Genomic DNA, 12978 nt, shown 5'->3' on the forward strand with positions numbered 1-12978 from the left:
ATATTTATTGTTCATGTATTAAATTGCATATGTTTTAATTAAACTTTTACTTTTTTATTTATTATTTATTAAATGAAATGTTATACATTTAAAAGTTTATGTATTTAAGAATTTCACAGTTATATTTTAATTTATATTTATTTTTAATGAATGTATTAAATTGCACACATTTGAATTAAACTATTACCTAAATATTAAATATAATTCAGATTTTGAATGTACTATTTTATTTATTAAATTAAATTGTATACATTTGAAAATTGATGTATTTAAGAATGTAACACTTTTTTCATGTATGTGCTGAATTGCATACATTTTAATTAAACTATTACATACTAAATGTAAATTTGATTTCAAATGTATTATTTATTAATTTTGTTATTAAATATAATTGCATACATTTTAATCAAACTATAAATATGAACAATAAATGTGTTCAGTGTCATTGAATATGTGAAATGAGTACATAATGATTACCGATAAATACACTTGAGGGGGATTATAAAAACTTGGCTCCCCCCTGGCAACTTTTTAAAAAACATGGCAACCCAATTTAGTTCACGCGATAATCGGCGAGATGTGAAAGTTCAGCCACTCCACGTGGGTGTATTCATCATGGTACATGGGAAGTAAATAAGTTGTTGCAGTGAAGATAGATGATACTGCTGTCAGAAATAATTTGTCTAGATCAATAGCGTTTATTGTAAATCATACCGCTTTTGTACAAAAGATATTAGTAAGATCCTCACTGGAGAGTTTGTATTGACATGCTGAGGTCCTGTCGGATCATTCATATTTTATCACGTCATTTATCCCATTTCTCAGAATCATCAAAGGTACGTTTCTTAATGCGTTCTGCTGTAAAGTAACTGATGAATGTTCTTTTGGTGTTCACCGTAAACTGAAATGCTCTTCAGGGTGGCCAGGTCCAATATTAAAATCCCGTGTATTTTGCATGTCCTGCAAGATGACTGAGGATTCAATCAAAGCTTTGAAAAGACCAGCCGATGATACGCTCGTTGAGACTGAACATGAAGACAAGAAGCTTAAAACAGACCAAGATGAGAAGAAATACCCCAAGAAAAAAGTGGCCCTGCTGATGGCATATTCAGGCAAAGGCTATTATGGGATGCAGGTGAGTTATGATATTGCAGCACAGTGATTTATATATCGCTGTCAGTGTGGGGTGTTACTCTTAAAAAAAGTAATTTATTAGCTACTAATCATATCTTCAACAGAGTGATTACATCACTGTACTAAATACTCTCTAAATCCCATATCAACCTCTACTAGTTAAACAATACAAGGATGGATGAAACCGTTTTTTAATTTAATTCATTCAAACAAATAATATAAAACTGCATAATTGTTCTTGAACTGAGTCTGACCCAAGTATTTAAATGGAGAAGTTACATTTAAAAACACATTTACATTACATACATTAGTCGTAAAATGTTGATGTTAAATCCACCATTGTTTTAGAATTGTTCTATAGTATTTAATGCAATTTAGTCACAAGTAACTAATGTAATGTTATGAGTTACACCCAACACTGATTGCTGTGTTGCCAGAGTATTAATATTTATCCTGTTCATCCAGAGAAATGCAAAGAACTCTCAGTTCCGAACCATTGAGGATGAGCTGGTCAGTGCTCTTGTCAGAGCTGGATGTATTCCAGAGGGCCATGGAGAAGACATGAAGAAGATGTCTTTCCAGCGGTGTGCGCGAACGGATAAGGTGGACACTTTAACCTGGTGCATTTTATTATTATTATTACAGTCAGGGTTATTATAGTTATTGCTAAAAACCATTTCCGTTACTTGAAACCAAATAAATGTTAAAGGTATAGCGGAGGATCTTTCCTAATTTTAGAAAAGACCCGCCCTCTCCAATTTTTTTAAAAGTGCACATGCGCAACACTCTATTTGCTCCCGAGAGGGAACGCCTACTAGCAGTGATTTTAAATGGATTTATCCAAATAGCATGACAAACTTTACCTGTCTAGTAGAATCTTCGCGACTGCAGCATCAGTGGGAAGCCCAACCTGTGCTTTTAGTGCACGCCAGCGTGTGAACGGCCTTACGTAAACATATCACCAGAATGATTGACACTTAGGTGGACCAATAGTATAGGCTACCCACCCGGGAAAAAGAAAATCCTCCGCTATACCTTTAACTGACATTAAAAATGAATAAAAACTATCAAACTGATTTGATACTTGATATTGAAAATAATACTATATATAATATATAATTATTATTATTTTAAGTATAATTGCTGATTTCTTCTCATTGCATTGACAGGGTGTTTCTGCTGCGGGTCAAGTCGTGTCTCTGAAGGTGTGGATGATTGAGAACATCCTGGATAAAATCAACGCTCATCTGCCATCTCACATAAGAATTTTAGGTCTAACCTAGAGGTTTCTTTACATACAGTATTTCCTAGAAATCTGTATTATTTTATGTACTACTTTTATTGCATTTATATATTAATAATATTGTGCTCTTTTATTTTTACATTTTCAGTTTTCATTTTCATTTTGCTTTAGTCAATGTGCTTTAGTCATTTTATTAGTTTATATATATATATTTCTATTTAGGTTTAATATGTTTTTATCTTAGTTTTAGTCATTTTAGTACTTATTTTATTTCTAATTTGCGATAATATTCTAATATTTATATTTGATTTGATTTCAGCTTTATTTTCAATAAACGAAAACCATTTTTAATAGTTGTAGTTTTAGTTAACAATATCAATACTGACAGAAATCTGTGCGTCACATTTACATCTCAAATTTGCAGGATACAGGAGAGTCACGGGCGGCTTCAATTCCAAAAACAACTGCGATGCCAGAACGTATTCCTACATGCTTCCTACCGTGTCTTTCTCCCCGAAGGACTATAACCAGGAGGACACGTCATTCCGTGTGAGTTCAGAGACCCTTCAGAAGGTCAACCATTTGTGTGGCCTGTACAAAGGCACCCACAACTTCCACAGTTTCACTTCGCAAAAAGGTCCTCGGGACCCCAGCGCCAAGCGCTACATCACCCACATGTCCTGCGGAGAGCCCTTTGTGAGACAGGAAGCTGAGTTTGCTGTCATCACAGTAAGAGGCCAGAGCTTCATGATGCACCAGATCCGGAAGATGATCGGCCTTGTGATCGCTGTAGTTAAAGGATATGTGGATGAAGGGGTGATCGAGAGGAGCTGGGGAGAGGAGAAAGTTGACATTCCCAAGGCTCCTGGGCTGGGGTTAGTGCTGGAGAGAGTGCACTTTGACCGCTACAACAAACGCTTTGGAGGAGATGGCATCCATGAGACACTGGAATGGACTGATGAAGAAGAAGCCGTCGCTGCTTTTAAGGACAAGCACATTTATCCGAGCATCGTGGAGACTGAGCTCCTGGAGAAGTCCATGGTGAACTGGATGGCTACGCTATATATCCACGATTTTGAAGCTACGGCCACAGGAAGCCAAGAACACAAAGTGGGTATTGTTGAGCTGGTGTGTGTGTGTGTATATATATATATATAATATAATATAGATAGATAGATAGATTCATATACATTTTATGTAATTATAAGCCAGCAAAACAATACCCACTTAGGGCAGAAACTTACCTTCCTAAAAATATAATTGAGATTAAAACAAATGTTTTCTATTATTAGGAAGATAAGCTTCTGCCCTAAGTGTTAGTTGTTTTGATGGTTTATATTTATATAAAATGTATACTGTATGATCTCTCTCTCTCTCTCTCTCTTTCTTTCTCCCTCCCTCCCTCACTCACTCACTCTAAATTCAATTCAAATGTGGTTTATTGGCATGACAAATGTAGTAACATACAATCTCCTTTTTTCACCTAATAAATATTCATGTTGTGTTTTATTGTTAGACTTTCTGAAGTCAGGGTGAAGTATTTCCAATTTTGGATAATTATTCAATATTTGAAATACTTTAACCTGATTCTATTTTCCTCATAGTTGGGGCAGCTCTGTGAGGAAGTGTTGCTCTGTCTCTACTTTTCTCATTGAAAATTATTATGGATTTTAAACACTTTGTTTTTGTTGTTTTCAGGATGATGACGAAGATGGAAACGCATCTGACTGAGACGAAGACATTCTTTTTGTTAAATCTTTTATTTTGGTTTTTACTTGTGTGCTAACATTCAGTTCCAAAGTTTGAGCTGTAATGACAATTCTGAAATTAAAAACAAATGTAAGGTTTGAAGGTTTCGTTTGTTGAACGTTGTTAAACCGTTTTAATGTGTATTTGCAACAACAAAAATTACAGGTCAGTTATTATTAGACCTGTATTATTAGTAGATTGTAAATGTTTCACTTTTGCGAATTAGAAACATTTGATGCCTGACCACGTGTTTTCCTCTAGGGGCGATGGTGTCTCAGACAGCCGAATCCTCCATTGAGTCACATGCAAATATCAAGGCTTTTTTTCCTTTTCTGAAGACATTTGTTAACTAGAACGAACCATCTTTTAAATTTAATTCATTCAAGAATTGGCCCTTGACATACTACTGAATAACAGACAATTAAATAAAATTCCTTACTCTGTATTCACAAACCATTATGATTGGTCCAGCCTGATGGGTGTCACGTGACAAATATGACTTGCATATTGCTTTTTACAACACCTTAATAGCCATTTGTGTATTTTAAAAAAACTGAGTGAAAAGTTCAAATGAATTTATAATTATTTAGAATTGAACGTTCGTAAGTAATCGCTGTTCTTCCAGTTTAATCATGTTTCATGGTAACTCCAACTGACCACTAGGGGCGACCTCACCCTTGAACAGGAACACGACAACACTTAATAGAGCAACAATCATGGCGCCGTCCAGGGACAGCAACGTGAAAGAAGAAAGCAACCAGGTTTCATATAAGAAAGATATAAATACTAAAACAGATCGTATAATTCAAACCAGGAAACATGCTAACGACATATTCGACGTCATTGAATATTTACAGGTAACTTATGTGAATCTTATTTCAAAGTGGAGTCTCTTGAATTCGACATGTTTCAGTTCTATAAATTAATTGTGTCAATCAATAAACATCCCTTTTTCCAACTTGCAGTCCGAAAAGGAAAAGGAAATCATTTTCGCCACTAATGCTTGCAGTAAGATCTTCTGTGAGTTGTTAGACAGAGGAGATCTTTATGTTGGTGAGCTGCCTAAAGAAGAGGACCTCATGCATGGTAAACTACTATTCGTGATTGACCTCACAGGGGCAAAGTGAACGGACATCTGAGTATCCAGTGTATTTCTATGTAGTTTACCAAGAGGAAATCGTGTGTGTGTGTGTGTGTGTGCGCGCGCGCTTGGTTGGGTCTCTTCCAGGTGATCGCAGTGCTGAAGAGAAGTACCATATATTTATGAGACACCGTTACAACAGTTGTGTGGAACTTCTTCTGGAAAATATAAGCCATGAAGCTTTCCAAGTGAAGGTAAGTGAATTAATTCAAGTTGCATGATGATTTAGTTTGTATAAACTTGGTCTTTTAATCAAGTTTTCATGTGCATATACAGTAATTTGGATTAGAAACAAATGTGTAATACAAATGTCTATGAGATATGCAATAACTAACACACTAGTGTTATTTTAGTATTATTATTATTTTTTAATAGTATTTTAAATTAGCTTTAATTTCTTTTGTTGTTATTATTATTGTTTCTATATAGCTATAATTATTTTTGTTTTAGTACTTTAACCTTGAACTTTCTGTATTCTGTAATCATTTTTATATTATTTAAGCTAAATTTAATTTACCGTAAACAATTTTTTATGTTTTTTATAGTTAACTATAGCAACACTGTCAAAGTGTGATATTGATTTCCATTATTTTCATATTTTCAGGAGACGTCCCTCTGTGCCCTGATGAAGTTTGTTGCAGCGGAAGGCAAACACCCTCTCCAGAATTTGGACTGGTGTGAACACTACAACTTTCCCAGGGAGCTCATACTGGTCAGTTTAATTTATAACAACAACTGATATTGCTGTGTGTTCCTCTGACTCCATATGGTTATAAAGTGTCTCGCTCTGATGTTCACAGGCCCTGGTGAAGCATCTTCTCTCGGAGAACGAGGACATGTCACTGCTCATCTCCAGGTTTCAAGAGTTTATGGAGAAGGATGATGTGCGCTACTACGTCATGAGTTCAGTACGAGACAACATAGCCAGAGTTATGGGCAAAAACAAAAGGGTGAGTGTGGTTTAGTTTACATAGCCAGTTTTTTTTAATAGTTGGGTATTTATTTTTTCATATTCTATGTTCATCAGTTTAACAGGCTTATTTTGTAATTTAATCTGTTTTTTAGGATGTGATTCCTCTATATCAGAATAATGTGTTCACACTCCTCTCGACCATCAACATACCCGGCCAAGCATCAGAAATGACAAATTTCCTTGTCAAGCAAGAGAGTAAGTTTGTTTTGTGTACACTGAAAAGGTTTGGAACAATTAAGATTTTTTTAAAGTTTTTTGTAAGAAGTCTCTTCTCACCAAGGCTGCATTTATTTGATGAGAAATTCAGTTAAAACAGGAATATTGTGAAATATTATTACAATTTAAAATAACTTAATTTTAAAAATAAGAATTTAAAAATAAGATTGATTCCTATGATGTCATTGTCACATGATCCTTCAGAAATCATTCTAATATGCTGATTTGGTGATCAAGAAACATTTCCTTTTATTATCAATTTTGAAAACGGTTGTACTGATAAATTTTTTTGTGGAATACTCTATTCTTTACAAGTTTGTGGTACAATCTATTTTTTAAATAATAATAATTAATACTTTTATTCAGCAAGGACACATTCATTGATTCAAGTGACAGTCAAGATATTTATAATGTTACAAAATATTATATATCAAATAAATGCTGTTTATTTAAACTTTGTATTCATCAAACTGTTTTCAACATTGATAATAAGAACCATTATTAATAACTGATAATAATTGAGCAGCATATTAGTATGATTTCTGAAGGATCATGTGACACTTAATATATTGATTATTAAAATATATTAAAATGGAAAACAGTTACCGGTATTTTAAAATGTATTAATATTTCACAAAAATACTATTTTTGCTGTATTTTTTAATCAAATAAATATAGCCTTGGTGAGCATAAGAGACTTGTTTCAAACACAGTCCAATCTTTTGACCACCAATGTACACTGTATTGTATTTACAAAAAATGGTGTCTATGGTTTTATAATCATAATTTTCTATGATTCCAAGAAAAACATGAGGACTGGAAAGCAGCCAGATTAAAGGTAAACAAACTCATATTATGTAATTAAACATTTCTACATGTATATTTATTCTGTCCAAAGTTCATTCTGGTATTATAAATATCTTAATTTTTCCTACAGGAGCATAAACGAGCTTTTGAGCAAATGTGGTTGGTGTTTCTCAAGTACAAGGTAAAACAACCCTATTTCTATAGATTCTCATGTGTATAAAGACCTTTCCTGAGGTTTTCTGACTGTGTTGTGGGCTTCCTATAGTTACCTAGCAGCATGTACAAGAAGATCCTGGTCATCCTTCATGAATCTATACTGCCACAGATGGGTGATCCCACAATGATGATTGACTTTCTGAGCGCTGCCTATGACATTGGTGAGTTCAGGGTGCACTGGGGATCAATGCTTTACTTTACTTTATATGTGCTGTAATGGCATTTACATACATTTTCATTCATTAAAACATGCGTTTGATTTCTCTTGTATGATCAGTATGTTTTTATTCCTTCCTTTAGTGTTAATTGTTTTTGTTCGCATTGGTTGTTTAGTGTAACAGGCCCAATAACTCGTAGCTGAAAAGTTAATAATTATTTGACTATTTTGAATATTCCTAATTACACTAAACTGTCTGTGTTTGACTCAGGTGGAGCGATCAGTTTGTTGGCTCTGAACGGCTTGTTTGTCCTCATCCATGAACATAATTTGTAAGTATTAAACCATTTCAAAAGGCAGTTCTCTGATCTATATCCACACCTTCATATTTTTTTAAACAGCCATATCTGTTTTGTTGTGTAGGGATTACCCAGACTTTTATAGAAAGCTGTACAATCTGCTGGATCCCTCTATCTTTCATGTCAAGTACAGAGCGCGTTTTTTCCACCTGGCAAACATTTTCCTGTCTTCAACGTAAGTTTAATCTTAATACTTTATATCCATATAAGCAGTTTATCAGTGTCATGTTTTGATCTTAAATACAGTTGTAACCCGCTTGTTCTGACAGACATCTGCCAGTCTACCTGGTGGCAGCGTTTGTGAAGCGTCTCGCTCGTCTGTCTCTCACAGCGCCACCTACAGCTCTCCTCATACTTCTGCCATTCATCTGTAATCTCATTCGCCGGCACCCCTCATGCAAAGTTCTCATCCACAAACCCAGTGCTGCAGAAGGTATCTCACTGATAGAATCTAACAATTATCTATTTTTATTTCAAATATGTATTTATTTATTTAACTTACCGTTTGGCTATAATTAAACATACATATTAGTTTATTTCATATTTATATAAAATGTATACATTAATTTATTCGTCATATATATATTTTTTTATTACATTTTCTTTAAATTTATATAAATGTATTTAAATTATTTATCCATTTATTTCTTTATTTTTCTATTTATTATGTATATTATTTATATTTGTTTATTAAAAATAAATAATTATGAATTGTATTTATTAATTTTTATTATTCATTCATATTTGTATTTATTTATTTATTTTAAATATATTTATTACATTTTGTTTAAATTATATAAATGTATTTTATTCATAAATTGTATTTTATTTTTAGTTTTTATCTATTTATTTAACCAATCCTCTTCATGTTAACCAACATTTAAAAGGTGGTATACAGGAACAATTGACATTTTTCTGTATTATAAATAATTGTTGTTGTCAATGCTTTTAATCAGAGCCCTGCGATGACCCATATGTGATGGAAGAGAAAGATCCGGCTCAGTGTCACGCTCTGGAGAGCAGCCTGTGGGAGATCAAGGTAAGACCAAATCCAAGACTATTCATATTGCTACTTGTTTGGATCTGTCCTTTTTGATTGACATTGACCGGCTCGCCATCCACAAACTCAATAAACCTTTGAATATCTAAAAAGATATCCATTCAAAAAAGGCTAATCTTTTTTTTTTTTTAGACATTACAGAAGCATTACCATCCAGATGTGGCCAAGGCCGCCATGATTATAAATGAGCCTCTTTCTGAACAAGAGGATGACATCAGTGTGCTGCTAGAGCTCACTACTTTTGAGGTAATTAGCAACATTTTATCCATAAACTACTAGAACATATTTGTGAATATTGATGTTTGCCCTGTGTTGTAAGTTTAAAATTGTTCCCTCCACATTTTGTATGGCAGCTAATGGAGCGAGAAGTCAAGGCTGAAAGGAAGACGATACCGCTGGAGTTTGACACGGCCACAGAGCTCCTGAAGAGCTCCAGAGAGGTGCTTGGAGTGCACTTTTCTCTCGAGTAGCCACACTTATTTGCAGATTCTCTGGCCTTCTATGTGCTTTTCGAAATCTATTCTATGTATAAAAATGTTTGTGCATCAACTATGGAAGTGCTTTCCCCAGTGTGAAGAAATAAACGTTTGTACAAATAAGCACGTGTTGAATGTTTTGTGGGCTTTAGTGAGTATTGCACAGACAGAATCTCTTTGTAAAACAGCAGTAGACTTAAAGAGTGCTTGGTTAAATATGTAAGTTTCACAATTTATAGATTAAACCATTAACCCTAGCAGATTTATTTAATTGTAACCATAATTATCACAACCAGGCATAGTACAATTTGTTACTACTTAAAAGGGTCTAAGAAGCCCCTTTGTTTCTTAGTAAAATCATATCAAGATAGATATACTGTGGAACTATAGTATATATGGTAAATAATTTGATATCGTTGTCATTTTATTTGATGGGCTAGTTTTTCATTACATGTATATAGTTGTTTTTTTACGCAGTGGTTGCTAATACTATGTTACCACAGTTTTAATATAGGGATGGTAACTGTAGTTCCTACCTACAGTTTTTTTCTTTTTGTAAACCTTTATCTCTTTACATAAAAAGTAGATGCATCCAAAATAAATACAAACAGCATACAATGAGGACAATACATAAAAAAATTTAAATAAAAAAAAATACTAACAAATAATGAATACCAAAATGAATAAAAGCAAATTATAACAAATTAAATTAAACTTAAGGAGTTTAATCTAAATAGAATACAAGTAATTTATAGGTTTAAACCACTCCTTTTCCTATTTGCTTTAACTTAAGGATTGAAATAATTTTGAAATGCTGCAAAACTCAGGGTAAATCTACATGTGTATATAAAATGTAACTATAATCAAAATATTACAAAAATTCGGCTTCGTTTTTTGCATTAAAACACCAAACGTAACTTCAAAGGCAGGGAAGCCTTCTGCATTGTGTTTCAATCATAGACTCAATACTGTAATTTAGCTCCAACCCGGCAGGTGTCGCTAATATGAATACGTTCATTCAAGTTCGCCAAAAACACCGCAGTGGTAAATGAAGCGCTTTTCTGTTGCTGTAGTTCTAAACTTAGCTGTCGTGTGAGGATTTTTGAGTCCCGCTTTTACAATAATGTCCGCCGAACGTCTCGCTAAAATCCCAGGGGTTGATTTAGATCCCAATGGCGTCTTCAAATACGTCCTCATACGGGTTCACAGCAAAGATGATGATTCATATGTTGATATTGTGAGAGGATACGCATGGGCCGAGTATCATGGTAGGGATACATTCATATGTTTGAATGAATGACAGGAGAGACAGGAGGAAGAGTGTGCACATTTATTAACAACACGTGCAATAGGTTTTGGATATGTCAGAAAATACATTTTAAAATAGCAATGTTGTAACGTTAGTTGAACAATAGCTGACAATTATTTTGGCTATGTGTTAAGGGTAAATATATCGGATCACTTAGTCTTGATAAACTTTATGCCTCTTCTTTAAAGAAATGTAAGATTAAAGTTTGAGTAAAATAATTTGTGCTATTGACCTAATATATTAAGCTCACGAATCGTTCTCGTTCACCTGCAGAAATGGCCAATGAACGAACCTTTAATGAACTGTTTCAAACGATTATTTCCAGATTACTGGAAATAATCAAAATCCCCACCAGATTGAATGTTCATAATTTTGATTTGTGATTATATGACCCTTTGTACGTCTATTTGCATACAAACGTTGTGATTTGGCCTTTTCTGTCTTACCTTTACTTAGGTTCTTACAACAAAAATACATAAGAAGACTTCAGTTGCAAAAGCCTCTAATTGCCATCTGAAATTTTCTTCTAAACTGAGCATTTTTATCAAGCTCGTATATTTAAGTTAAGTAATTTCACGTTAATGACAAGTAATAGGTAATTTTCATTGCCATTGAAATGAAATAACTGAACATAAACATACAAGCTTGATAAATAATTTGCCCATCATTCAGAAGAAAATTTCAGATGGCATTGGCAATTAGAGGCTTTTGCATCTGAAGTCTTCATATATAAGCACTTGAGTTAGTATAAATACAAAATAGTGTATTACCATATCATTTTAGACATGTTACATTTTTAAGGAACTTTCCACTGCACGTTTGATAGGAGGACAACAGTTTATTTGTGTCTTGCTACAAAACCTTAATAAGGTTGTATCTCCTTAAGCTGATATCTATGACCGTGTGGCTGGAGAACTGGAGAAAAGTGGAGGATTGGATTGTGAGTGTCTCGGAGGTGGAAGAATCAAGCATGACAAAGACGCAAAGAAGATCCACGTCTACGGTTATTCCATGGTATGCATGATATCCCTGTGTTTAATGTACGCCTTGAAAGAAATTATCCAATAATCCTCTCTTTTTTTGTTCTAGGGATTTGGGAAAGCAAACCATTCTGTTTCCACAGAGAAGATAGAAACCCATTACCCAGACTATGAGGTGACCTGGGCAGATGACGGGTATTGAGTGGGTTACATGGGATCTATGACAGCTCAGTAGGAGGACTCAATATTCTAGGACTACTGATGTGCCAAGGCTGAGAAAGAACAGAACTCTCTAGAATGTTTCTGATATGAATGGGTGTGTGGATAAAACACTTACTCCATTATTTTTGATTGGTTTTTAACTTCATGTGTAGATTAACACATGGCAACAAAGGGAGAAGAATGCACTTATGTTTATGGTCATTGGTCTTTATATTGGCAAATATAGGAAATGATGAAATAAAGCACAGAAGAGGTTAGAGGTTAAGTACTTCATCCAAACCATAAAAAGTTATATAGTGCAACAGTGACATCCTGAAACGATAATAAAGTGCTCTTAGAAATTCCCAATACTGCTTTTTTGTCATATATTTAAGTTGGAAAAATGTTGGGATACAACCTGCTATATTACAACCTGGGAAATTACTGTGCTTGACTACAACATATAAAATGAATCTTTATGATTTCTAAAGCAACACGGACCCTCAAAGAGGTTGTAAACCTTGCCTGATAAACTTGATGATCCACTTCACCTCCGTTTTGTCAGCATTTTTATTAGAAGATGCCGTTAGGATATGCAATGACTTTCTTGACTAGAAATATTATCACATAATGACATCCTGAGAATGTTAACATCCTGAATTTACAACATAAAAAAAACAGTATCAACAAGTCAGCACTTTCCTTTTTCATTAATTTCAGGCCTGATGATTATGAATCAAAATCTTCTTGTATCAGTTCCATTTAAATTGTTTAGTGCAAATGAACAGAAATGGATAGCACAACAACATTTAATAAATTCATTTATTTTTTCCTGTAGTACTGAATCTGCAGCCTCTTTTATTGCATCTATTTTATTTCTTGTTTCTTTGCTTATCTGTCAAGGTTTACTTACAGCCCGAGCCCTAGAAATGATTTACAATTTGATACTGTTAGTAA

General features: G+C 33.8%; 3 protein-coding genes across 3 annotated transcripts; all 3 read left to right on the forward strand.

Moving 5' to 3' along the window:
* Positions 1–491: 491 nt before the first annotated feature.
* pus1 (pseudouridine synthase 1) lies at positions 492–4784 on the forward strand. Its single transcript, XM_079587071.1, has 6 exons — positions 492–836; positions 968–1135; positions 1600–1737; positions 2304–2406; positions 2802–3487; positions 4076–4784. The coding sequence occupies exons 1-6, from the start codon at positions 768–770 to the stop codon at positions 4106–4108; spliced, it is 1197 nt and encodes a 398-aa protein (XP_079443197.1). The 5' UTR covers positions 492–767; the 3' UTR covers positions 4109–4784.
* Positions 4613–9654, forward strand: noc4l (nucleolar complex associated 4 homolog). The gene is made up of 15 exons (XM_079587070.1): positions 4613–4983; positions 5092–5212; positions 5355–5461; positions 5872–5979; positions 6068–6217; positions 6333–6435; positions 7260–7294; positions 7394–7444; positions 7529–7640; positions 7908–7968; positions 8060–8170; positions 8265–8428; positions 8952–9034; positions 9188–9301; positions 9409–9654. The coding sequence occupies exons 1-15, from the start codon at positions 4843–4845 to the stop codon at positions 9523–9525; spliced, it is 1578 nt and encodes a 525-aa protein (XP_079443196.1). The 5' UTR covers positions 4613–4842; the 3' UTR covers positions 9526–9654.
* An 860-nt stretch (positions 9655–10514) lies between these two features.
* phpt1 (phosphohistidine phosphatase 1) lies at positions 10515–12858 on the forward strand. Its single transcript, XM_079587074.1, has 3 exons — positions 10515–10799; positions 11727–11854; positions 11930–12858. The coding sequence occupies exons 1-3, from the start codon at positions 10655–10657 to the stop codon at positions 12020–12022; spliced, it is 366 nt and encodes a 121-aa protein (XP_079443200.1). The 5' UTR covers positions 10515–10654; the 3' UTR covers positions 12023–12858.
* Positions 12859–12978: the final 120 nt, after the last annotated feature.

The sequence above is a fragment of the Phoxinus phoxinus genome, assembly GCF_949152265.1.
Source record: "Phoxinus phoxinus genome assembly, chromosome: 17".
Lineage (NCBI taxonomy): Eukaryota > Metazoa > Chordata > Actinopteri > Cypriniformes > Leuciscidae > Phoxinus > Phoxinus phoxinus.

Excerpts from the sequence above, each read along its gene's own strand:
- phpt1 (XM_079587074.1), top strand. The coding sequence starts at position 10,655 with ATGTCCGCCGAACGTCTCGCTAAAATCCCAGGGGTTGATTTAGATCCC. Across the intron at positions 10,800-11,726 it reads CGCATGGGCCGAGTATCATG|CTGATATCTATGACCGTGTG; the intron begins GTAGGGATACAT and ends TATCTCCTTAAG. Across the intron at positions 11,855-11,929 it reads ACGTCTACGGTTATTCCATG|GGATTTGGGAAAGCAAACCA; the intron begins GTATGCATGATA and ends TTTTTGTTCTAG.
- noc4l (XM_079587070.1), top strand. The coding sequence starts at position 4,843 with ATGGCGCCGTCCAGGGACAGCAACGTGAAAGAAGAAAGCAACCAGGTT. Across the intron at positions 5,980-6,067 it reads TTCCCAGGGAGCTCATACTG|GCCCTGGTGAAGCATCTTCT; the intron begins GTCAGTTTAATT and ends TGATGTTCACAG. Across the intron at positions 9,302-9,408 it reads TAGAGCTCACTACTTTTGAG|CTAATGGAGCGAGAAGTCAA; the intron begins GTAATTAGCAAC and ends TTTGTATGGCAG.
- pus1 (XM_079587071.1), top strand. The coding sequence starts at position 768 with ATGCTGAGGTCCTGTCGGATCATTCATATTTTATCACGTCATTTATCC. Across the intron at positions 1,136-1,599 it reads AAGGCTATTATGGGATGCAG|AGAAATGCAAAGAACTCTCA; the intron begins GTGAGTTATGAT and ends CTGTTCATCCAG. Across the intron at positions 1,738-2,303 it reads GGTGTGCGCGAACGGATAAG|GGTGTTTCTGCTGCGGGTCA; the intron begins GTGGACACTTTA and ends TTGCATTGACAG.